At 36.2% G+C, this 22,010-nt stretch overlaps 4 protein-coding genes, 1 long non-coding RNA gene and 2 other non-coding genes across 7 annotated transcripts; 5 read left to right on the top strand and 2 right to left on the bottom strand.

The window, feature by feature from the left end:
• Positions 1–2,703: 2,703 nt before the first annotated feature.
• LOC133323392 (uncharacterized) lies at positions 2,704–5,505 on the top strand. Its single transcript, XM_061532322.1, has one exon. The coding sequence runs from the start codon at positions 2,749–2,751 to the stop codon at positions 5,503–5,505; it is 2,757 nt and encodes a 918-aa protein (XP_061388306.1). The 5' UTR covers positions 2,704–2,748.
• A 1,525-nt stretch (positions 5,506–7,030) lies between these two features.
• LOC133323385 (histone chaperone asf1) lies at positions 7,031–7,756 on the bottom strand. The gene has a single exon (XM_061532316.1). It carries the CDS (start codon positions 7,745–7,747, stop codon positions 7,034–7,036), a length of 714 nt encoding a protein of 237 aa, XP_061388300.1. The 5' UTR covers positions 7,748–7,756; the 3' UTR covers positions 7,031–7,033.
• A 2,916-nt stretch (positions 7,757–10,672) lies between these two features.
• LOC133323397 (small nucleolar RNA Me28S-Cm3227) lies at positions 10,673–10,756 on the top strand. The gene has a single exon (XR_009754081.1). It is a non-coding gene; the product is annotated as a small nucleolar RNA Me28S-Cm3227 (small nucleolar RNA).
• Positions 10,757–11,003: 247 nt separating this feature from the next.
• LOC133323398 (small nucleolar RNA Me28S-Cm3227) lies at positions 11,004–11,085 on the top strand. Its single transcript, XR_009754082.1, has one exon. It is a non-coding gene; the product is annotated as a small nucleolar RNA Me28S-Cm3227 (small nucleolar RNA).
• Positions 11,086–12,761: 1,676 nt separating this feature from the next.
• LOC133323384 (uncharacterized) lies at positions 12,762–13,041 on the top strand. The gene is made up of 3 exons (XR_009754080.1): positions 12,762–12,835; positions 12,894–12,948; positions 13,016–13,041. It is a non-coding gene; the product is annotated as an uncharacterized LOC133323384 (long non-coding RNA).
• A 444-nt stretch (positions 13,042–13,485) lies between these two features.
• LOC133323393 (cell cycle checkpoint control protein RAD9A) lies at positions 13,486–14,953 on the bottom strand. Its single transcript, XM_061532324.1, has 3 exons — positions 14,920–14,953; positions 14,488–14,860; positions 13,486–14,425 (listed from the first exon to the last, which is right to left on the bottom strand). Exons 1-3 carry the CDS (start codon positions 14,951–14,953, stop codon positions 13,486–13,488), a joined length of 1,347 nt encoding a protein of 448 aa, XP_061388308.1.
• A 549-nt stretch (positions 14,954–15,502) lies between these two features.
• Positions 15,503–20,245, top strand: LOC133323394 (UDP-glucose:glycoprotein glucosyltransferase). Its single transcript, XM_061532325.1, has 2 exons — positions 15,503–15,776; positions 15,837–20,245. Exons 1-2 carry the CDS (start codon positions 15,503–15,505, stop codon positions 20,243–20,245), a joined length of 4,683 nt encoding a protein of 1,560 aa, XP_061388309.1.
• The last annotated feature ends 1,765 nt before the right edge of the window (positions 20,246–22,010 follow it).

The raw sequence follows: 22,010 nt of genomic DNA on the forward strand, positions 1-22,010 counted from the left end.
AATAAAACACAAACAACAATCAGTTATAATATATTTATATACTTGCACAAAATCTTTGCTTGAGTGCCTTAATGCAAAAAATATATATTGAAGAAAGAAACAACAACAACTGCAAACAAACGAAATTTATAATTATTTTTTTGTGCTGCATTATTAAAAAATACAAATTTTTTGATGACATGTTATTATAATAAAAATGAAAGAAGAAAACAAAAAATTAATTAAGAATAACACAACAACAACAAAATTATATACAAAAAACAAACAAATAATTACTTTATAATTAAGTAAGATGATATGTAATATGCAAATTTAAAAAACAAAAAAAAAACGAAAATTATTTTAAGCTGACCCACACACACACACAGACACACATACTTAATACATTTTTAGCTTATATACACGAAATACAAATACAATTATTAAATACTATTACATATACATACAAACATATATATAATAACGAGATTGAAATAAAAGTATTTGTGGTGAGAAAAAGAAAATATTGAAAAAAAATTATAATGACATTAAAATAAATAAGGCATATTACTTATTATTAATTAAAAAATATTAAAAAACAAACAACAACACAAATAGTACTATACATACAAAAAGAAAATAAAAAATAAAACTGAAGAAAACAAAAATTGAGAAAAAACACATTTAAAAAATAAAAACAAATTTGTTTTATTCAAAAAAATGGGGAAGTAAAAGATATATTTTTAAAAAATCTACACCGCTTGGTGGCTATTTAAAAAAATTAAAAAAAGATATTTGAGAAATCCATGCCAATTGGTGGCTCTTTATTAAAATCTGCTATTCATTATTTTTTCGAGTAAAAAATTTAAATGTTTTACCAGTTTTTCAGTACGGGAACAGCACTATTGTCAAGGCAAATGGTTAAAATTCAAAACTCTACTATGCTTGTCATTTCAAATTAAAATTGTATTTGTTTTATTTATTTCTTTATTTTTTTTAATTTGTATTTTCCTTTACTTTACAAAGAAAATTAAATCTCTTTTCAAACAACAGCGGCAGTCAACGGCGTTCGTTCACAATGTAATGACAAAGGGCTGAGTTATCTCTCTCTCCATCTCACCTTTCCCTGGCGACACAACAACAGCTACTGTTAACGAGCTCTGTTACATTGCAGTCAACGCCTTTTTTTTTGACAACTAACGCCGTTCACAGTGTAATGGCCGAGGTCTGAGTAATTCTCCCTCTCTCTCCCTCACTCATGGCAACACAGCAACAGCTGCTGTTAACAGTACTGTTGTTGTTGTTTACATTGCAGCCAACGTACGTAACGGAATGCAATGGCAGCAAAGAAACAGTTGCTGTCAACTCTTTAAAATTAAAAAAAAAATCTTTCAGAAATATTTTCAATATTTTTTTCTTTAAAAAATATTTTTAAAAATTTGGTGGCTCTTTATTAAATACCTGGTATTAATTTTTTCCGAGTCAAAAATATTGAAATTTTTACCAGTTTTCCATGTAGGGGAACAGAACTATTGTTAAGGGGAAATGTTGAAAAACCGAAACTCTGCTATGTTTGTCATTTGTCAAATTAAAATTGTATTTGTTGTTTATTTGCAATAAAAATAAAATTTCATAAAAAATTGTATTTTTTTAATAAGACCAAATAGGCTAAACAATAATTAATTTTATTAATAATAAAAACTAATATTAATATAACGTGCTTTTGTAAAAAAAAATCAAAATCTTTTTTTTTTTACCAAAAACTAATTAAAAATTAATTTCAGTACTTCAAAATTAATTATTCTTATTTCTTATTAAAAAATGAATCGACCGCAAAATTCATGTCAAAATTCACCGCGTATTGAAATGTGTGGCAAGTAAGTGTAAAGTTTTCGAAATTTATTTAAGTCTTTGTGATAAAATTTCCAATATTAATTATACCCTCAGTCGATATTCCAAATGTCTTTGAACTTTCAAATAGTGCTTATTGTTTCTTTTAAAACATAAAGTTATATATATATATATATATTAAATATTTCATAAAACTTTAGAATTCCCCCGACCTATTGGTGCACCATTTTGGAAAATCGGTTAAGTTTCCGCTGCGTTATTTGCATTTGAATTCACCTATCATAGTGTCAGATCTTGAGCCTAAAAGTATGCTACAGTTTTTGTTTACAAACCAACAGCAGCCATTACGGAAGAAGAAGAAGACAAAAAATGCCTCTGTTTAAATATGCATTTTTGTGTGATTTTTCATTTTCTGTTAACAGGTGCCCAGCATCGAACAGTAGGGTGTAGTTCGGAACATGGTTGATTTCAAATGCAAATAACTCAGAAACTTCTGAACCGATTTTCATAATTTTTGCACCAATGGTTAGGGGGAATTGTAAAGTTTTATTACATCAAAATTTTTATTCAACATTTTTATTTTAGGCAAAAATTCGAACCACAAAATGCCGATTTACTAATTTGCAATACGAAAAATTGTCAAATGTATGGTGACCACGATACAACACCGTTTCCCAATTATCCCTGTCCGGCAAGAGGTAAGTATTGGAATAAAAAATTTTTTTCTAAAACAAAAACTTTAAAAATATTAAAAAAAAATATTTAAAAAAATCCACGACTTGTAAAAATATTTGTTTAAAAAAATCGTCGCCTTGAAAATATGTCCAAGTCCAAATTTTTTTAAACCCGATTTTTTTAACCCTTCCAGTTATCAAAGCCAAAGATCCCAATAAAAATTCCCTCGGTTCGACGGTGGGTATGTTGGCGTCCAGCATCAATTTCAAAAGTGAGGGTAAACCGGGTGATATTGCCCTGGCCCGATATGCCACCTATTTTAAAGCATTTGCCAGACTTTATCTCAATCCGGAATATATGTGGACCAGCGAACTACTTGATGAGCTGCTGCGTGAAGGTTTGGCCTTGTATACCCAATCGGAAAAGGAGGGGAACGCCTTGGAATCACCCTTGGAAATATATTCGGAAAGTGAGCAGCGGATACAAAGAGAATTTCAAATGTCCGGCTGTGGCTTTCATGTGGAATTGATGAGGAAATTCCGAATGGGTGATGATAATGGAGCCAAGGGTGATCATGAGGATGTTGGAGGTGATGAAGGAGAGTTACCATTTAGGGATTTAAAAAATTCGCTTCGTAAATTTTTCAAGAGCTACAAATATGGCCTCCTGACCTTCGGCAATGTCATTTATGTCCTGCTGTGGCGTTCCCAGGGTGCCTATATGATATTGGATGTATGCGGTCGCCGTATGGATTTCCAATCGGATCGTGAAAAGGGTATGGCCATGTTGGTGTGTGTGCAAAATTTGGAAAATGTACGTCACCTTTTAGTGGGTCTTACAAATCTCCCCAAAATCGATTCATTTTCGCTGCGAGAAATGAAAATGGTTAAGGTCCAAATGCCATCGGGAGAGGTGGTACAGCGGGACTATGGACTGAGATTGCAACAATGGGAGTGTGTCAATGAGGATTATGCCTATTTGAAGGCCTCATTGCATTTGTCATTGAACCCGAAGGATCTGCTAAGGAATCGAAGTGCCCTTCCCGCCGGGGTAATGGCAATTGTGGTCTCCAAATTGGATCATCCAGCCACCTGGAATATGAAAATCTTGGATAAGATAATGTGTTATGGTGTAAGATTTTGTCAACAGGCATATTGGGCTTCGTGTCCGATGCAGGGTGGTGGTGGCGCAATAAATGTCCTGGATTTCCCCCACCTTTTTGATATGGCCCAATATAGAGTGCGTATCGATTTGTTGGCATCAAAATATGATGGATTTTGGAGATGTGTGCCGGGTTATCGGTATTCGGAAATGGCGGATCACATAGGCAAGGCCTTTGTGGATGGGGATAATCAGCTGTTACTGCAAATCAATTATCAATTTTATGCCATTTGGAGGAAAAATGATTTCATATATCTCTTCGATCCATTTCGTCATCGGATTTTGGGTCAGCCGGATACTTCGGCAGCGGGCAGCTATGAGGAAATGGAAAAAAGTGGGACTCTGAGGATGTTCGGCTGCATGGAGGTGTTCCTTAATACCCTGCAACATATTCTGCTCGATTCAAATCGAAGTAGTCCGTTCCGCATACACAGCCTGAGGATTTTGAAAATTGCGAAGAGAGATCAGAAGGAAGAGGAGGAGGATTTGAATTCCAATGTGGAAGTGCAATCCCTAAATGAACATGTCTGTTTTGAAGAATCCGATGACTTCTGCCACAACCTCTTGGCCGAGATCAGTGATTATGAAGATGAGGATCTCTTATCGGATGTGGATGAATTGGAGCTGAGAACCTCATCGAGTGAGGGTGAACTGGGTTTGGAGGAAGAAGAGGCCGGCGGCGGCGGAGAAGAAGAAGAAATGGAGGGCTTAGAATCATCTTCGAGTGGAGAGGAGGATAATAAAAAAGGTAAAGGAGGTGGAGCAGGTTCCGGTAAGGGTGGTAAGGCCAAGATAACGAAAAAATCCAAAAAATCCGCTGGGAAAGGGGACAAAAAATCTGGTGGTGGTCAAAAGGCCAAGGAACGCAAAAAGGCTGGGGAGTCAATGGAGGATGAGGAGAACAAAAATCAGGAAAATGAGGCCTTGGGAAAGGAGAAAAATCCGTCAAAACCTCCGGGAGATGAAAGCAAATTGAAAACGGAAAAATCAAAAATGGAGGACAAAAATGCCAGCAAGGAGGCGAACAAAAAGGATACCCATAAAGAATCCGAAGAGGGGGATAAACCTTCTAAAGGAACTACCAACCTGGAAGAAACCGGGGACAAAAAGAAATCGGAAAATGAAGAGAAGAAGAAAATACCGGCGGAGGGTCAAGGGCTGGAAAAACCACCAACAACCCCGATAAGCAAACCCCCCGAAGTTGTGAAACACGACAAACAAGTTGAGGCCAAGTTAATGCCCAGTGAAACTCCAGCCGCTCTTGCCGGCGATACCTTGGAAGTTCCCAAGACATCCTCCAAAAAATCCCACTACCCCAAATCCTCCGCCTGTGGCCACGAAGCCGACAATGAACATGAAACGGAATCACTCTTCGATATTAAACGTTTCTGTACAACAACGATACCCAATCCGAATCGTTATCCAGGCTATTTTAAATGCCCGCTCGATATGGCTGTGGTGGGTTCGGAAAATGGCAGCTATGAAAGTCTATCGAAATTGTTGTTGGCCGGCTTTAGTCGTGCCGATCGCCTATTGGCCATGACACCCTGGGGTAATTTTGTGGTATTTCGATGCTTTACGAACGGTGGAGAAAAGGATGAACGGGGTCAGGAGCGTCCTCACGCTTATTACCTTTTCGATGGTTGCACCTGTAATGTCAATCGGTTCCGACACTTAGATTTAAGTTTGGGCACGGCGGGTCTACTTTGTTTCCAGCAGTTGCATGATGTCATCGAATATATGCGGAGGATACGTCAGATACGCCAGAAGGAGAAGCGTTGTAAACGGAAGGCGGTGGCGCCCACAGCCGATGAAATATGTCAGGAATATTGTGGTTAATTTTATGGAGAGAGAGAGATAACAAATTTGTCGTTGTTTATTTTTGAAATTTGAAAAAAAATAAATAAAATTTATTTTATTTGAGAAAAAATTTAAAAACTCTTTTCATTTTTTTTTTAATCCAAGCCTTGATCTTATTTGGTAAAAATATATTTTTTTAATCAAAAAAAAAATTTTTTTGGGCGTGGATTTTTTAAAAAAATATTTTTTTAGCCTTGGATATTTAAGGCGTGGATTTAAAAAAATTAGGGCGCGGACTTAAAAAAAAAATTTAAGCGTGGACTTTTTTAAAAAATATTTTTTAGGCGTGGACTTTTTAAAAAATATTTTTTTAGGCGTGGACTTTTTAAAAAAATATTTTTTTAGGCGTGGACTTTTTAAAAAAATATTTTTTTAGGCGTGGACTTTTTAAAAAAATATTTTTTTAGGCGTGGACTTTTTAAGAAAAATATTTTTTAGGCGTGGACTTTAGAAAAAATTCAGGAGCGGACTTAAAAAAAAATATTTTTTTAGGCGTGGACTTTAAAAAAAAAATTTAAGGCGTGCACTTTTTAAAAAAATATTTTTTAGGCGTGGACTTTTAAAAAAAAAATTAAGGCGTGGACTTTTAAAAAAAAAATATTTTTTTAGGCGTGGACTTTAAAAAAAATAATAATTTTTTAGGCGTGAACTTAAAAAAAATAAAGACGCGGACTTTAAAAAAAAAATTTTGGGCGTGGACTTTTTAAAACAATATTTTTTAGGCGTGGACTTTTTATAAAAATACTTTTTTAAGGCATGGACTTTTTAAATTTTTTATTTTTTTTAATCCACTCCTGAAAAAATATATTTTTTTAAAAAATCCACGCCTCGAACAAATATTCACACAATTTTTTTTACATTTATCCTAAAAAATATATAAATAATCTTCATTAAAAATTTTTTGTATATTTTTGAAATTAATTTTTTTGATTTCTTTTTTTTAAGTTTTAAAATAATTATTACAAGTTACATTAAAGTAAATAGGTATATAAACTAAGAATTAGATAAATATAATGGTGAAACGATATTGTTGTTTTTCTAGGAATATTTTTTTTTAACATAAACATTTGAGGTGGTTCAATACAGAAAAAAAAACAATGAAAAGAAATTTTGGTTCAGAAAACTTAGGAAACGGTACTCCAACGCTTTCTGCTCAAAAAAAATAATATGCAGCGCGACATGAGATCCTTTTTCGGTGAGTATGTGTGTGTGTGTGTGAGCGAGAGAGAGAATCTATTAGTTGTTAAAAATTATTTGATGGAATTTCGAAGACTGTACTTTCAGAAAAAAAAGGTTCATGAGCCGCTTCCCAAATTTTCCTTAACAGCAAACGTACAAAACTATTTTTTTCCTTCCTTGATTTTTTGTGTGGTTTCAGAAAATACAACTAAATTTAAAATTAAAATGAAAATAATTATCGTTTTAAATAATAATGATAATAATATCTACCCCACATTAACGGTGGTCGGCCGGCAGGCAGTAGTAGTAATAATATTAACACATAAACCTAACATTCCATAGCTAAAGAGTTTGAATTTTCATTTAAGGCGGTGACTCCATTTTCCAATGGCATTGCCAAACTGTTTTCATCCATGTTCGCTTCCAGAGCGTCTGAATGGACGCTATTTGAGTCGCCGCCAGTTGCCCCCGTTGTTGATTCGCCGCAACCATTCATTGTTGCCTCCGCACCACCACAATGCATTTCATTGTCCATGTGATGTTCACCATTGCCATTTGTCAGACCATTTGATGGTGTATCATCCCAATTGATTTTAAAACGGGTCACTCTGGGTTTTGTGGCCAAAATATTGCGGGTCAATTGATTATAGAGTGGTTTTGGTGGTGGATTTTCACGCATTTCCGGATCTGTATATTCATTGTTCACAAAATATCCGACACGTACAAATTCCTGACCGCGATACGAGCATGTCAGCAAAACAATTGTCACCCCCACCGCATCTTGTTCGGGGATTTTGGTGACATCTGGTGGATCGGCCTGAAATACAAATATGTGTCGGCCTTCCGGCACCGGTCCCACATAAATTGTATCCAACACTTGATCGTATTCCTCTGACTCAGCCGACCCAACATAAATCATTTTCCATTCCAAGTCTTCTTTCAGCTCTTCGATGCATTCAAATGTCAGCTCAAATTGAAAGGGATTAAAGAAACTGCTGGGATTGTCCAGTACCACAACATTTGTTATGTGAACTTTCGCCATATTTGTGTGAGTGTGCGACCGACGTTCCGCTTCGACTTCTGTGATGGATTTCAATTAACAAAAAACACTTCTCGCTGGCGTGGTTTGACTTTTCGCAATACAATGCAAAAAAAAATTGCGCCTGCAAGACAAACAAAAGAACAGTCATGAAATTTCTTGCCTGCACAAAACAAAATTAATTTCATAAACAATCATATGTTTTACTTACTTCGTTCGTTTACACCCAAATAAGAAGTTACAATTTCTTTTTTATGATTGTTGTAAAAATGATTAAGAATTTTTGTTGGTGCTTAAGTGTTGTGTTATTAAAAAGATGTTGCTAACAAAAAAATGAAACTGTTTTGCGAACAAAATGACATTTCCAGAATATTGCCATCATTCCCGCCAAATTCCAATGCACTGTTGTATTTTTGCTTCGCCCGGGTCATCAATGCATGGTGAATTACAGAAATGTTCATGAAATGTAACTGACACGGCAACCAAACAAACAATTGATGGGAAATGCTTTGGAAAATATGTTTTTTAGAAAATTCACGTTTGGGTAATAAAAAATCATTGAAATCAGGCCAATTATTAACTAAAAATCATTTAAAAAAATGTTTAACTTATTTTTATTAATTATAATTAATAAATAACACTTTGTTTCTAATTTAAGAAAATCATTAAAAAAATCTTAAAAATATTTAAATAAATAATTAAAATCAATGAAGAAATATTTATAAAAAAAATACAAAAAATCTGAATGAATAAAGCTACATTTTGTTGTTAATTAAAAATAATAATTAAAACCACACTTTATTGTTAATTAAAAAAACATTCTTTAAAAACTGCGATGAGTCTTTGAAAAAATATACTTTAAAAAATCCACAGAATCCTGCCTTTGAAAAAAAAATATTCTTTAAAATCGAGCTTTAAAATTCTTGAAAAATATTCTTTAAAAAATCAATCCCTTGAAAAAATGTTCTTTAAAAAATCAATCCCTTGAAAAAATATTCTTTAAAAATCAATCCCTTGAAAAAAAAATCTTTAAAAAATTCATCCCTTGAAAAAATATTCTTTAAAAAATTCATCCCTTGAAAAAATATTCTTTAAAAAATCCATCCTTTGAAAAAATATTCTTTAAAAAATTCAATCCATTGAAAAAATACGCCTTTCTTTGAAAAAAATATTCTTTAAAAAATACTCTTAAAAAATCTACGCCTTATAGAGCCTTTGAAAAAAATATTCTTTAAAAAATACTCTTAAAAAATCCACGCCTTATAGAGCCTTTGAAAAAAATATTCTTTAAAAAGTACTCTTAAAAAATCCACGCTTATAGAGCTTTTGAAAATAATATTCTTTAAAAAATCCACGACTTATTGAGCCTTTGACAAAATATTCTTTAAAAAATCTACGCCTTGTTTAGCCTTTGAAAAAGTATTCTTTTGAAAAAAATATATATTTTTTATTGTGTAAAAAAATATTGTTAAAAAATGCACGTGCTATTAATTTTTTTTAAAAAATTCATCGCCATAGTAGTCTAATTTCAAACATAACTCTGTGTGGTTTGAACTTGATACCGCCAATACAATCATGCATCTAAAAAAACAGTTTAAAAAAACCTGCTCTTCTGTTTATGCTATAAATATGTCATTTGAAAGATAAATAATCTTACATCATTTATATTTTGCATTATTTTCCTAAAAATTTTCACTACTATACAAAAAGAAAAATGATTTGTGCTATAAATAACGACCATTGACAATTGACCATTTAATTGTGTCAAACAATGTTGCCATACGCTACACTCCAAGATTCACCACCATTGTGAGAAAATGGCGCTCTCTGGCGTCAACTGGTTGTAGTGTTTTAACTGCAGCCAACTTCACGTCGTTTCCATTGATTTTCACATTTACGTCACAAAGTGTTCTTTTACATTCGTCGTTCAAAGTGTGCGGTTGTGTGGCTCTGCGCGGAGGAAGATAAAAATATAAAAGGTAAAAATTTAAACAAAAAAATAAAAATTTGATTAGTAATACATAGACAACTGATGATTGTTCCATGTCCGAAAAATATAAAGCATAATGAACTGCATTTTTTAATGTTTCACATTAAATTTTTGTATTGAAATATGCTTTATAACAATAAATTGACGATAGATAAGAACGGCCAACTGAATTGATTTTTAAAAAGCACGTGTTTTCGACACGAGACTTGTTAAAAGACAATATATTAATATTTTGTATTTTTTTTTTTAGATTGCAACATGATGCTTCTTGTCCCGAGAAAAATAATGAAACCAAATCCGTGAACAACAAAATGTGATCTCAATCAAAGATAGGGTAAGTTTTTTTATCAGATTTTCTTCGTACAGTTAAAAAAAAACATTAAACTGATGATTTATCCCATCTCAGGGTCCCTCTACTGAGTCGAACCCTTTTTTAAAAACCATGCTGTTACATTTTTAACTGATACCATTATTTTACAATATGTATGATTTTTAAATGTGTAATGATTTGTACTAAAATTATTTTTTTTTCTTTTACAGACTACAAATGAAACTGCTGAATATGACGAGGCAGGATGAAGTTCATTCTTCCACATTGAAGGTTAGTGTTTTGGAATATTTATATTTTTACTGGCATCGATATATTTTTTTATTATGATGATTTTTACCCATCTCAGGGTCCCTCTACTGAGTCGAACCCAAATTAAAAAATCATGCTGTAAATTTTTCATGACTGACATCTATTTTTATATGAAAATTTATTTTCTTAAAATTTGTTTCGTTGACTAAATCGGGTTTCTTTTTTTATATTTTAGGAATAATTAGATGTGGCTATACTCGGATACATATTGACTACCGCCCGAGCGCCCTTCTCATGATCGGCCAATAAAATGGTATGTATTTGGAATTTTGAAAATATTTTAATTAAAAAAATAAACTTGTATGTGATGATACATTTAATCTGATCAAAAAATCTATGCTGATCACACATTCAAATTAAACCAAAAGGATTCTGAAATTTATACAAAATATATATTTCAATATACCTATAAGTTGCCAAAAAAGATTTGAAAATAATATTGATTTTTCTTTTTTCAGAATTATGATGTGACAGAAGTTTGAAATGATTTAATGCTGCAAAGGGGGGCAAACTTTTCCCGTAGAATTTGGCAATACCTTTTTCACACAACACTAGTGGCCAAAACAGTAAACTCTTCCCAAATCAAAAGGTAATTTGAAATTCTTTTTTTTATCATTGCTTTTTTTAACTCGTTTATGATGACAACTTTAATCTGAATGAAATCTATGACGATCACACATTCAAATTAAACCAAAAGGATTCTGACATTTAATATTGCCTTACTTATAATTTATATATTTCTTATTGTTTATAAAAATCTAAGTAATCTTTTGCATTTCTCTTACAGCTAATACTAATGTCCTGTATTAAAGTTTGGTGGAATACTTCGTTGTGGGACTGTCCTCCAACATTCTTGGAATTAAAGGTAAATTTTGAATATTTTTTCACTTTTAGACTATTGAAACCTTTTTCCACCATGATGTTTTATTATTAGTATAGTTCATTTGAACAAACAAACCATGTAACCAATTTTCTAACTGAAAACAAATTTTAAACATTTTTCTTTTCTCAATTTGACTCAAATTTTTTTAACCAAGATATTTTTTATCTTTTCAGATAACCTCCTGTAAACGGAAATTGTGATGATTTTATGAAAATAGATGGAGATTTTCAATTGAAAAGCAATTATATTTAATAACAAAATGCCAATAAAAACAATATAAGAAGAAACAAATTTGTCTTTTTAATTTTCGAAAAATCAATGGGCGAGGTGAATCGGTGATGGGCCCTCAGGGGGTATATAAAATTAATATCTTAAAGCCAATAATGCATCTAAGCTTAAAGCTTATTGAGTACGAAAAATAGCAATAACTGGGGATAAGATTCTGAAAATGAAAGATTCGCCCCGAACTCGGAACTATTGGAATTTTTTTACCACCTATAGCGTTAACCGCACTGATTACAACAAGAAGGTTTAGGAAACCTATGGACTGATGTAAACACCGGTTATGCTAAAGAATATACCTTTAAATTACCTATTGTGAACTACTTCGATAGAATGTTTTTTTTCTATCGGCACTTCAATGCCTTCGAAGTGATAACCATACCGCCTTAGTGAACTTTGAGTTGGAACCAATGTATATCCAAGTCGGATATATTTTTTAAAGATGTTAAGATGATAATTAAGTAACTGGTCCTCGGGAAGAAGTTATTCAAAGTTGGGATTTAAAAAACATATCAGATTCGAATCAGTAGCCTATCTGCCAATGGGACGCAGTCCAAGAGTTCCGCGTAGCTGTGGAACACATTTTTTGTCAATTTATTTCATATACGAGAATCTAGCCCAAAGGACCAAGAGCGATTCAAAAAATTATTCTCCTATTAAATTAATTCCTTAATTACCTTTAATCAATTTAATCTCACGTTTTAGCCAAATTTCTGTCAATTGCCGACAAAGTTTATTACTAACAGAAAATTAACAAAACAAAGAAGAAGAAGCATAACCATGCTCAGCTGGCTGTTAACATAACCAATCCTTCTTCTTCCTTCTTGCATGATATGTAGACAAGACAATACATGAAGACATTTCCCCACAATAGTCGACAAAAGCGATACAACAACCGCACATTTTTCTTCATCAATTAATTAAATTCGCATTTTAGTCTCTTTAAAATCTCCTTTTCCGTTTACCAAATTTATTTGTAAAAAAGGAAACTAATAAGAAGAAGCATAAGCATGCACCGCTTACTGTTAACACAAGCAATGCTTATCGATAAGTTAGTTATCGACTGAAACAGCTGCTTTTATTTGTGTCGTCGCCTCCAGCTCCAGTATTAGGGGTATTTGTTTATTTGGAATAGATCGCTGTATCCTTCTTGTCATTTAAATTCATAGTTGTTCGTTAGATCCTTCAATTTAAACTCCACAAATTTGAATACAATTTTCGGCTAACATGAATGACATTGTACGTGGAGAAGCTTCAGAATCTGAGGATGAATGTGTAGGACCAAATTTTAAAAAGGTAAACTTGTTTATGACTTTCTATCTACTATTTAATTAATTGTATCTATTTTATATAGAATATTTTGGCTGCGGAATTACCGGGAGAGGCCTCGGAAACCTCATCAGATGAAGGTGTGCAATAGCTACTATTATTATTGAAATATAACTAAAATTTTGTTAACACTTTCTTTGAGGGTAGATGTTTATGATAAAAGTTTGGATGCGGCTGCTGCTGCTGCAAGTGATAATCAGCGAAGTAATTTAGATACCATTTATTCTAATAATTTACTACAACGGAAGCTAAGTAGGTTCTGAACAATTACTATAGAGAAAAATTTAAAAAATATTTTATTTTTGTTTTTAGTTGATAACAACATAAATATATGGCGCAGTCTAAATGGTTTTGTGAAAAATCTCGTCACCCCCTCATCGAAACAATTGTTGGCGACCGATCAGCTTTTAATCAAATCCCAACTATCAATGCAATCCGTTTTGGTAACACTCAGTCAAACACAAAATAACGTGAAAAAATTATATGAAAAAAGTGATGCCGTTTTTACGGCCAACTTTATTCCAAAAATCAAAATACCACCCAACAATAGCAATAATTAAAAGTCTGCAACAAATTTATTTTCTTTTTAAAAATAAGAATTATTTTTCTAAATTAATTTAGTCTTCAGTATCGGAATTTGGTACATATACCTGACTATTCGGTGAAGGTTCTTTGGGTATGTACGTGGATTCAAAGCATCGTGAAAATATTGAACGTAATTTGGGAACATGTTCACGTTGCGGTGATTGCGGTATTGTATCGTCATCGTCCTCATCATCGGACTTATGTTTATCGTTATTTTTATCTGTTTCCGTACTGGCAAATGTCACATAGACTTCACTAGGCTCTCGTAGCGTTGGCAAACTGCTCGTATGCAGCAATGCATTATTATCTTCTGCCACGGCCGCTGCTAAAAGTAAATCATCCTGATCATCTTCTAGCGTTAGATTTCTTGCCATATCTACCGACTGTAGTGTGGTGTTATTTTGGTCTGTATTAAATTGAAATAATGTTGAATTATTACTAAGTGTTGTCTCTTCTGATAGTCGCTTTTTGCTACTGCGATCTTTGTCCATAACTTTGGCGGTACTGTGTTTGCGTTTGTGGGCTGCCGCGGTTGCGAAACTACGATTTGTACTGGCTTCTTTGACCTCAGATTCTCGGCACTCTTCATACATGCTAACATCATCGGTGTAAACGGTGGTCATGACCAGTGTACACTCAATGAGATCTGGTTTTGTAATTGTAATAAAAATCGGACCACCAGCCTCATTAAAATTTAACGTCAACGATTCACCAATACTTTCGGCAAACGATAAAAATGATCTGAATTCCTTTAGGCTAAATGTCACTGCCGATTCTTCGTGGATATTATAGCTTTCGAATTCGGAAGGGCTTAATTTCAATTGGGAACGCATAAATTTGTCATTGACCCTTGCACCTTCGATGTAATTTTTTGCCGTCAAACCATTACCCATTGCTTCCAGGGTCATTTCCACCTCGGCAGCATTGAAATTATTCGATATGTCATTGAAGACCTTATAGGAACCGATAATTCTGCAAGCCAATTATTAAATTATCAAATATGATCCACAAGAAATTATAGAAAACTATCTTACACATTTGATGTATCCTCCAATGACACGGCCGCTGTAACATTCTCCTCATCCACAATGGATATAAGGACATTTTTCATTGTTTCCAGACGGCATTTAAACTGAACCTGCAGTTTTGATTGTTCGCTTAGCAGTCGTATTTCACAACGTTCCACTTGTTTCATATTCTTAAATACCGCCAATATCGCCTTCATTGTGATTTTACAATAGCTTCCATCCTCGGCATTGAAATGTTCAAAGAAAATGCGATTAAAACGAAATGTGCCCATAGCCGATTTCGAGACATTAAACGTTCGCAACTGTAGTCCATTTTGATCGGCTTCCAAATATAAATCTGATCCAAATTTGGCCAAAGATTGTATTGCCTTTGCAATGACTGTTGGAAGAGAGGGGGGTTTTATTTAATTTTTGGCAAAATTATTCAAATTAAATTACCTCTAGCATTTCCACCTTCCAAGGAACACTTCATGTTTACCATCAAAGCGGTAGGGTTATGCAGATCGTTTTTTGACACATGGCTATATAACCCTACATAAGTCATGGCGCAATTCCATTCAAATGGAGTCTTTGGTAAAAACGTAAAAATGTAATAAAAAACAAACAACAAAACTAAGACGGTATACTCTTTTAATTACAATTTTAAACCAAATTTTTCTTGTTTAATCATGTCCATCACTTATTCACTAAAATATTTATGTTTATTTGTCTTTCAGTAAATGATAAAAAAGCTGACAGCAGCAAATTGATTGTGTGTACTCGCCTTTAGTTAATGCCACTTGACACACGTCAAAGAAAAGTTGCACCCCCAGTCATATATGCGGTATATTTTTGCCGTGTTTTGTGCCACATCAGTTTTTCACACGAAAAAAATTATATCCAAAAAGCGCTAAGGTAGTGTTGAGTAATTAATTACAAAATACCTTAAATATATAACTCTAATTCCGCCCTTAAATATTCCACAGTCATCTGTAATTATGTATTAAAATCTGGAATCAAAAGGTATAGCGTATAAGTAACAATGATGTGCAAATTCATCAACAGTACAAAGAGCCGCTTTGGCAAGGCCCTATTTCTTTGGCTTGTTGTTAGCTGTTGTATGCTGGTAGCGGCTGCAGCGGGAGAGACCACCAAAACCAGCAAAAGTTATCCCATTACAACATTGATTAATGCCAAATGGGAACAGACGCCTTTACATTTGGAAATTGCCGAATATTTGGCCGATGAAAATCCGAATTTATATTGGGATTTTGTCAAGGATGCAGCCGATTTGGATACACCGTTAGCAAGTTATGGTAGGTAATTATTACTGAAAGAGATATTTTTTTAATTAATCGAATCGTTTACCTTTTTAGATACGGAATCTCAAAGCTACAATGCTGTCCTGAAACTGGTACGCAAAGGCTTGACTGAAATTCAACTGCCATTAATGAAACTAGTTGTATCGATGCATAGTCTAACACCTCGCATTCAAACCCATTTTCAAATTGCCTCGGATGTTCTCAGCAAAGGCCAGTGCCCCGAGGCCACAACATTTGCCCAATTGGACAGTGAATTGATTTGCAATTTTGATGAGTTGCGTCAAAAGCTAAGCAAAGCGGAACATCCTACCGACTCCTCATCTCCTCCTCCGGTAGAGACATATGCCTTCGATCACATTTATCCAGGTTCGGAAAATAATACTCGCACCGTAGTGTTGTATGGTGACTTGGGCTCTTCCGCCTTCGCCCAATATCATTATCTGTTATCGGCCAAGGCCCTATCGGGTAATGTCAGATATTTAACCCGTCACTATTTGCCGCCGAAACAACGAGAAGCCCGTAAACGTGTACGTCTATCCGGCTATGGCGTTGAATTACATTTAAAATCCACCGAATACAAATCTCAAGATGATGCTCCGAAACCAGCCGAAGGAAGTTCGGAAGATGATGCAAATACTGCCGGCGAAATGGAAGTCCAGGGCTTCGATTTCAGTGTATTGAAGGAGCGTTTCCCCACCATGGCCCATTCTTTGGATAAACTACGTCAAAGTCTGTTGCAGGGTAACGATGAAATTGCCCAACTTAAGGCCTGGGAATTTCAAGATTTGGGTCTACAGGCAGCCCAAGCCATAGCCGAAATAGACGGCGAGGAGGCGCTGAAAATTCTACAATTCACAGCCCACAATTTCCCCATGCAGGCCAGGGCTTTGCTCAGCCACAAGGTTAGCCAACAGCTGAGGGACGAGGTGAAACATAATACGGAAATCTTTAGCCGCAGCCTCAACATTGTACCGCCAGATGGTGCCTTGTTTATAAATGGCCTCTTCTTCGATGCCGACAGCATGGATTTGAATTCGCTCATAGAGACTTTACGCACGGAAGTGCGGGTTTTGGAAAATCTACACAACAGCCAGGTGAAGGGTCGATTGGCATCAACCCTGTTGGCATTGGATTTTAGTGGTTCGGGTTCGAAGGAATTCGCCATCGATATACGTGACACAGCCATATCATGGATAAATGACATTGAAAAGGATATGCAGTATCGCCGGTGGCCATCGAGTGTGATGGACTTGTTGAGGCCCACATTCCCTGGCATGTTGCGGAACATACGCAAGAATGTCTTCAATTTGGTGTTGGTTGTTGATCCGCTACAGCCATCGAGTCGTAGCCTTATCAAATTGGCTGAATCGTTTGTTCTGCATTTGGCCCCGGTTCGCCTGGGTCTGGTGTTTGATGCCCGCAAAGCTGAGGAGAAGAGTCAAGAGGACTATTTAGCCATTACGTGTGCCTTCAACTATTTGGTCCAAAAGAAAGATGCCCGCTCCGCCTTGAGTTTCCTAACCGATGTGTTCGCCAATGTCGATGCCAAACAGGCGGTTAAACGCAAGCACATTAAATCCCAAATGAAGAAGACCTTCGAAAAGCTTTCTGGCTCGGCCATCGATACCATACTGGACGAAGATTCCGATTATGATTATGGCAGGCAATTGGCCACAGAATTTGTGGAACGTTTGGGTTTTGGCGATTCACCACAGGCCCTGCTGAATGGTGTTCCCATGCCTAGTAATATCCTATCGTCGGACAGCGATTTCGAAGAGGCCATCTTTTCGGAAATAATACAACAAACAACTACACTGCAGAAGGCGGTATATCGCGGCGACCTCACCGACTCCGAGGAGATTTTAGATTATCTCATGAATCAGCCGCATGTCATGCCCCGCCTGAATCAACGCATCTTGGGCAACAATGAAAATGCCAAGTTCCTCGACCTAACGGGAACGCCACACAATGATTTAAGCAATGTAAAGGCCTTGGCCCTGCTGTCGAATCGGGACATGACAGCCACCCTGCTGAAGAACATCAAATACTTCGAGGGAAAGCATTCATTTGAGTCGATTGGCGAAAGTAAACTGCATTTCCTGACACTGTGGCTCTTCGGCGATTTGGAGAAACCCAATGGCCGGGAATTGCTGAAGAATGCTTTGCAGTATGTGCGGGCGGGTTCCAGTGTTCGCGTGGCCTTTATACCCAATGTCGAGGGTTCCGATGTGTCACGAAAGGATAATCTAAATCGTTTGGTATGGGCTGCCCAGCAAACGTTGAAGCCCAAAGAAGCCACAGATGTGGTGCTGAAATGGCTGAAGCAGTCATCGGACAAATGGGAAATACCCAAGGCAGTGAGTGAATTTATCGCCTCCACAGAATTGCATATGAAAATCTTACGGGTCTATGCCCAAAGAGTATTGAACTTGAAGAGCTCCGAACGTTTGGTCATTGGCAATGGAAAAATCATTGGTCCCATAGCGGATGGGGAGTTGTTCGGCATTGAAGATTTTGGTCTGATTGATCGATTCAATAGCATCCAATATGGCGATAAGTTGCGCAAGGCCTTGACCAGCAATTCCGATGAATTGGATGGCGAATTCGATAGTGACACCCTGTTGAAGTTGTATGCCTCGCTGTTGCCCCGACAATCCAAGACCCGTTTTAAATTGCCCGAAGATGCCAAGAGTGCCCATTCGGTGGTGAATCTCAAGCCCCACCGTCAAGATTTGCCAAGTTTCGACATTAATGCCATTGTGGATCCGGCATCGAGAAGCGCCCAAAAATTGGCACCCATTCTGATACTGCTGCGCAACACCATCAACTGTAACATGAAAGTGTTTCTGACTCCCGTCACCCAGCACAGTGATATGCCGGTGAAGAACTTCTATAGGTATGTGGTGGAACCGGAAGTGCAATTCTTACCCAGCGGAGAATTGGCCGAAGGTCCCATTGCCAAATTCACCGGTGTCCCGGCCAGCTCGTTGTTAACACAAAATCTACAAGTTCCAGAGAATTGGTTGGTTGAGGTGGTGAGATCTGTTTACGATTTGGATAATATTAAGCTGAGCGATATCAATGGGCCGGTGCATAGTGAATTCGAATTGGAGTATTTGCTATTGGAGGGTCATTGTTTTGATAGTACCTCGGGGGCACCGCCAAGGGGTTTGCAAGTTACCCTGGGTACCCGTGAACATCCGGTAATGGTCGACACCATTGTCATGGCAAATTTGGGTTACTTCCAGCTAAAAGCCAATCCCGGTGTGTGGACATTGAGGCTACGCGAAGGCAAATCGGCCGATATTTATGACATAACCTATGCCGAAGGACCAAATACCGTGCACAAGAATGAAAATACCCAAGTGGTGATAAGTTCGCTGAAATCGCATGTGATAAAAATGCGAGTGAGCAAAAAGCCGGGAATGTCACAACATGATCTCTTGGAGGATGATAATTCGCAGCAGCAGTCGGGTATTTGGAATTCCATTGCCAGCTCATTTGGTGGAGGTGGGGGTTCCAGCAGCGATGAGGACACGGAAACCATAAATATATTTTCCGTGGCCTCGGGTCACCTCTATGAACGTTTGCTAAGGATTATGATGGTATCGGCCATGAAGCATACCAAATCACCGGTGAAATTTTGGTTCTTGAAAAACTATCTATCGCCTCAATTCATTGATTTCCTACCCCACATGGCCAAGGAATACAATTTCCAATATGAATTGGTGCAATACAAATGGCCCAGGTGGTTGCATCAGCAAACGGAAAAACAGCGAACCATATGGGGCTACAAGATACTCTTCCTCGATGTCTTGTTCCCGTTGAGTGTAAGGAAAATCATTTTCGTCGATGCTGATGCCATTGTAAGGGCCGATCTGAGGGAATTGTATGATATGGATTTGGGTGGGGCACCCTATGCCTACACACCCTTCTGTGATTCACGCAAAGAAATGGAAGGTTTCCGTTTCTGGAAGCAAGGCTATTGGAAGTCGCATTTAATGGGAAGGCGTTATCACATTTCTGCCCTCTATGTTGTCGATTTGAAACGTTTCCGGAAAATTGCAGCCGGTGATCGGTTGAGAGGTCAATATCAGGCCCTTAGCCAGGATCCGAATAGTTTGAGTAATTTGGATCAGGATTTACCAAATAATATGATACATCAGGTGGCCATTAAATCGCTGCCCGATGAATGGTTGTGGTGTCAGACATGGTGTAGTGATGGGTCCTTTAAAAATGCCAAGGTCATTGATTTGTGTAACAATCCCATGACCAAGGAAGCCAAGCTGACAGCGGCCCAACGCATTGTGCCCGAATGGAAGGATTATGATGCGGAGGTTAAGCAGCTGATGGCACGCATTGAAGATCATGAAAATTTGGAACATGATGAGGAGGCATCCTCGACAAAAACAACGCCATTACCGCCAGCTGCAGAAGATGGCGCGAAACACAGTGAACTGTGATTTCTGTATCTGATAAATTTATTAAATTAATTGCTTGTAATGAATGATGAGATCTATCTTTCCCCTTCCATTATTTTAAGTTTGTCCCAAACTCCCTCCCTTCCCCCTTCCTCTCTGTGGATGGGTGAATGACAAAACCCAAATTCTGAAATTGTGGGGTTTAAATAAAAAAACATTCCTAAGAACAGAAAATTATAAAAACACCATTTGAATTAGAACAAATATTTAATTACAATTTGTAAAAAATATAACTGAGGTCCGAGGATAATAAATTTCGAGAAAAAAAAATGGTAAAAATAAATAAAACGACATAGAAAAAAATACTAAAACACTTACAAAGCTAATAATTTTTAATTTTTTAAGGCAATAACTTGATCGGTGACACGGGTAATCAAGGGATCCAATTCATTGCGCTGTAATGTTGAACCCCACAACTGGGAGAGGGTGTCCTCGGTGATAGACTCCACCTTGGCTGTAGAAAAACAAGACAAATTATTTAGAAAATTTTTCAATTTTTTTTAAATAATCTCCCCTACCATTTCCATCATGCTCCGGTATAATCAATGTTAAAAATATAACCAGATCCTTGGCTATTGGACTATGGGTATCACATATTGTGTGAAAGGCCCTGGCCGCCTCAGGTGGTATCTGCAAAAAAAAAAAAAAGAAATAGAATTTTTCAAAACCCATTTCCATTTATAGCCCCAACAAATATTACCTCATTCAAATTGGCAATCAAAATGACATTACCATTACGGATTTTTGCACGAAACTTTTCTATGGCCCGGCCATAATCCTCCTTGGCCTCGGCTGAGGTGAAATCTTCATGGACCATTTCAACAGGTTGCCTTTTTTTATCTGAAAAAAATATTTTTAATTTTTTTCTTTCTAAACCCCAAAAAACCCGCCCACTAACCAAAACAACTGGACGTATGCATGGCAATATCTTTCACCAAATTACCAATACGCTGGCCGCCATCACCATGATGTACAAACAAATAGACAGCCGGATCCTCTACCCTCTTATTTAAAATCATTTCAATACCCACACGTAAAATTTTCCATATTTTTGGATTTTGTTCGGGATAGGCAGTTTCAAGTTCGGCATAGGAACAATATTTTGTCGGTTCACTTTTCTTGGCATTATAGTCAATTGCACTGGCAGCAGCGGCAACCAGCACCACTAAGGCTATGCCAATGAAAAACATACGTAATAGCGAATTATTTGTTTGCGGATCAGTTAGACATTCATTGGGAATACTGCCAGACAATGTCGCCGAGGATGATGCTGCAGACATTGATTCATTTCGTAACGTTGCCGGTGTTGTAGATCGATATTTGGCGGAGAGTTTAGGTCTTGGTGGGGTCCGTGGACAGCTGCGTGACATTTCAAAACGATCACGACTATATGAACGGCTTCTGTGTTCACCATTGTCATCATAGTCATAATCTGATCCAGCCGAATCGGTATACACTTCAGGTCCTGCGATGTCATCTTCAACTTCATCATCATCATATCCAAATTGTGTTTCGTCGAAACGATGATCTTCACCTTCAACGATATGGGTTATATCTCCATTTTGGTTATTGTGAATTGATCTACGTGGTTGGGGTTTAACATTACGGACATTAGACATATTAGTAGGATACAAAAATTATAATAATTAACAAAAAATCAAAAAAAGGAATCCAATGGGCTCAACAGTTATGGGAATAGCCAATTTTTTTTTAAACACAAGCAACAACAACACACAAACACACACAT

This window comes from Musca vetustissima, unplaced genomic scaffold (assembly GCF_032173495.1).
Source record: "Musca vetustissima isolate MV318-11 ecotype Yass unplaced genomic scaffold, APGP_CSIRO_Mvet_v1 utg26911, whole genome shotgun sequence".
Classification (NCBI taxonomy): domain Eukaryota; kingdom Metazoa; phylum Arthropoda; class Insecta; order Diptera; family Muscidae; genus Musca; species Musca vetustissima.

Excerpts from the sequence above, each read along its gene's own strand:
- LOC133323393 (XM_061532324.1), bottom strand. The coding sequence starts at position 14,953 with ATGAAGTGTTCCTTGGAAGGTGGAAATGCTAGAG. Across the intron at positions 14,861-14,919 it reads GGAAGGTGGAAATGCTAGAG|TCATTGCAAAGGCAATACAA; the intron begins GTAATTTAATTT and ends CTCTTCCAACAG. Across the intron at positions 14,426-14,487 it reads TTGGAGGATACATCAAATGT|AATTATCGGTTCCTATAAGG; the intron begins GTAAGATAGTTT and ends ATTGGCTTGCAG.
- LOC133323392 (XM_061532322.1), top strand. The coding sequence starts at position 2,749 with ATGTTGGCGTCCAGCATCAATTTCAAAAGTGAGGGTAAACCGGGTGAT.
- LOC133323385 (XM_061532316.1), bottom strand. The coding sequence starts at position 7,747 with ATGGCGAAAGTTCACATAACAAATGTTGTGGTACTGGACAATCCCAGC.
- LOC133323394 (XM_061532325.1), top strand. The coding sequence starts at position 15,503 with ATGATGTGCAAATTCATCAACAGTACAAAGAGCCGCTTTGGCAAGGCC. Across the intron at positions 15,777-15,836 it reads TACACCGTTAGCAAGTTATG|ATACGGAATCTCAAAGCTAC; the intron begins GTAGGTAATTAT and ends TTACCTTTTTAG.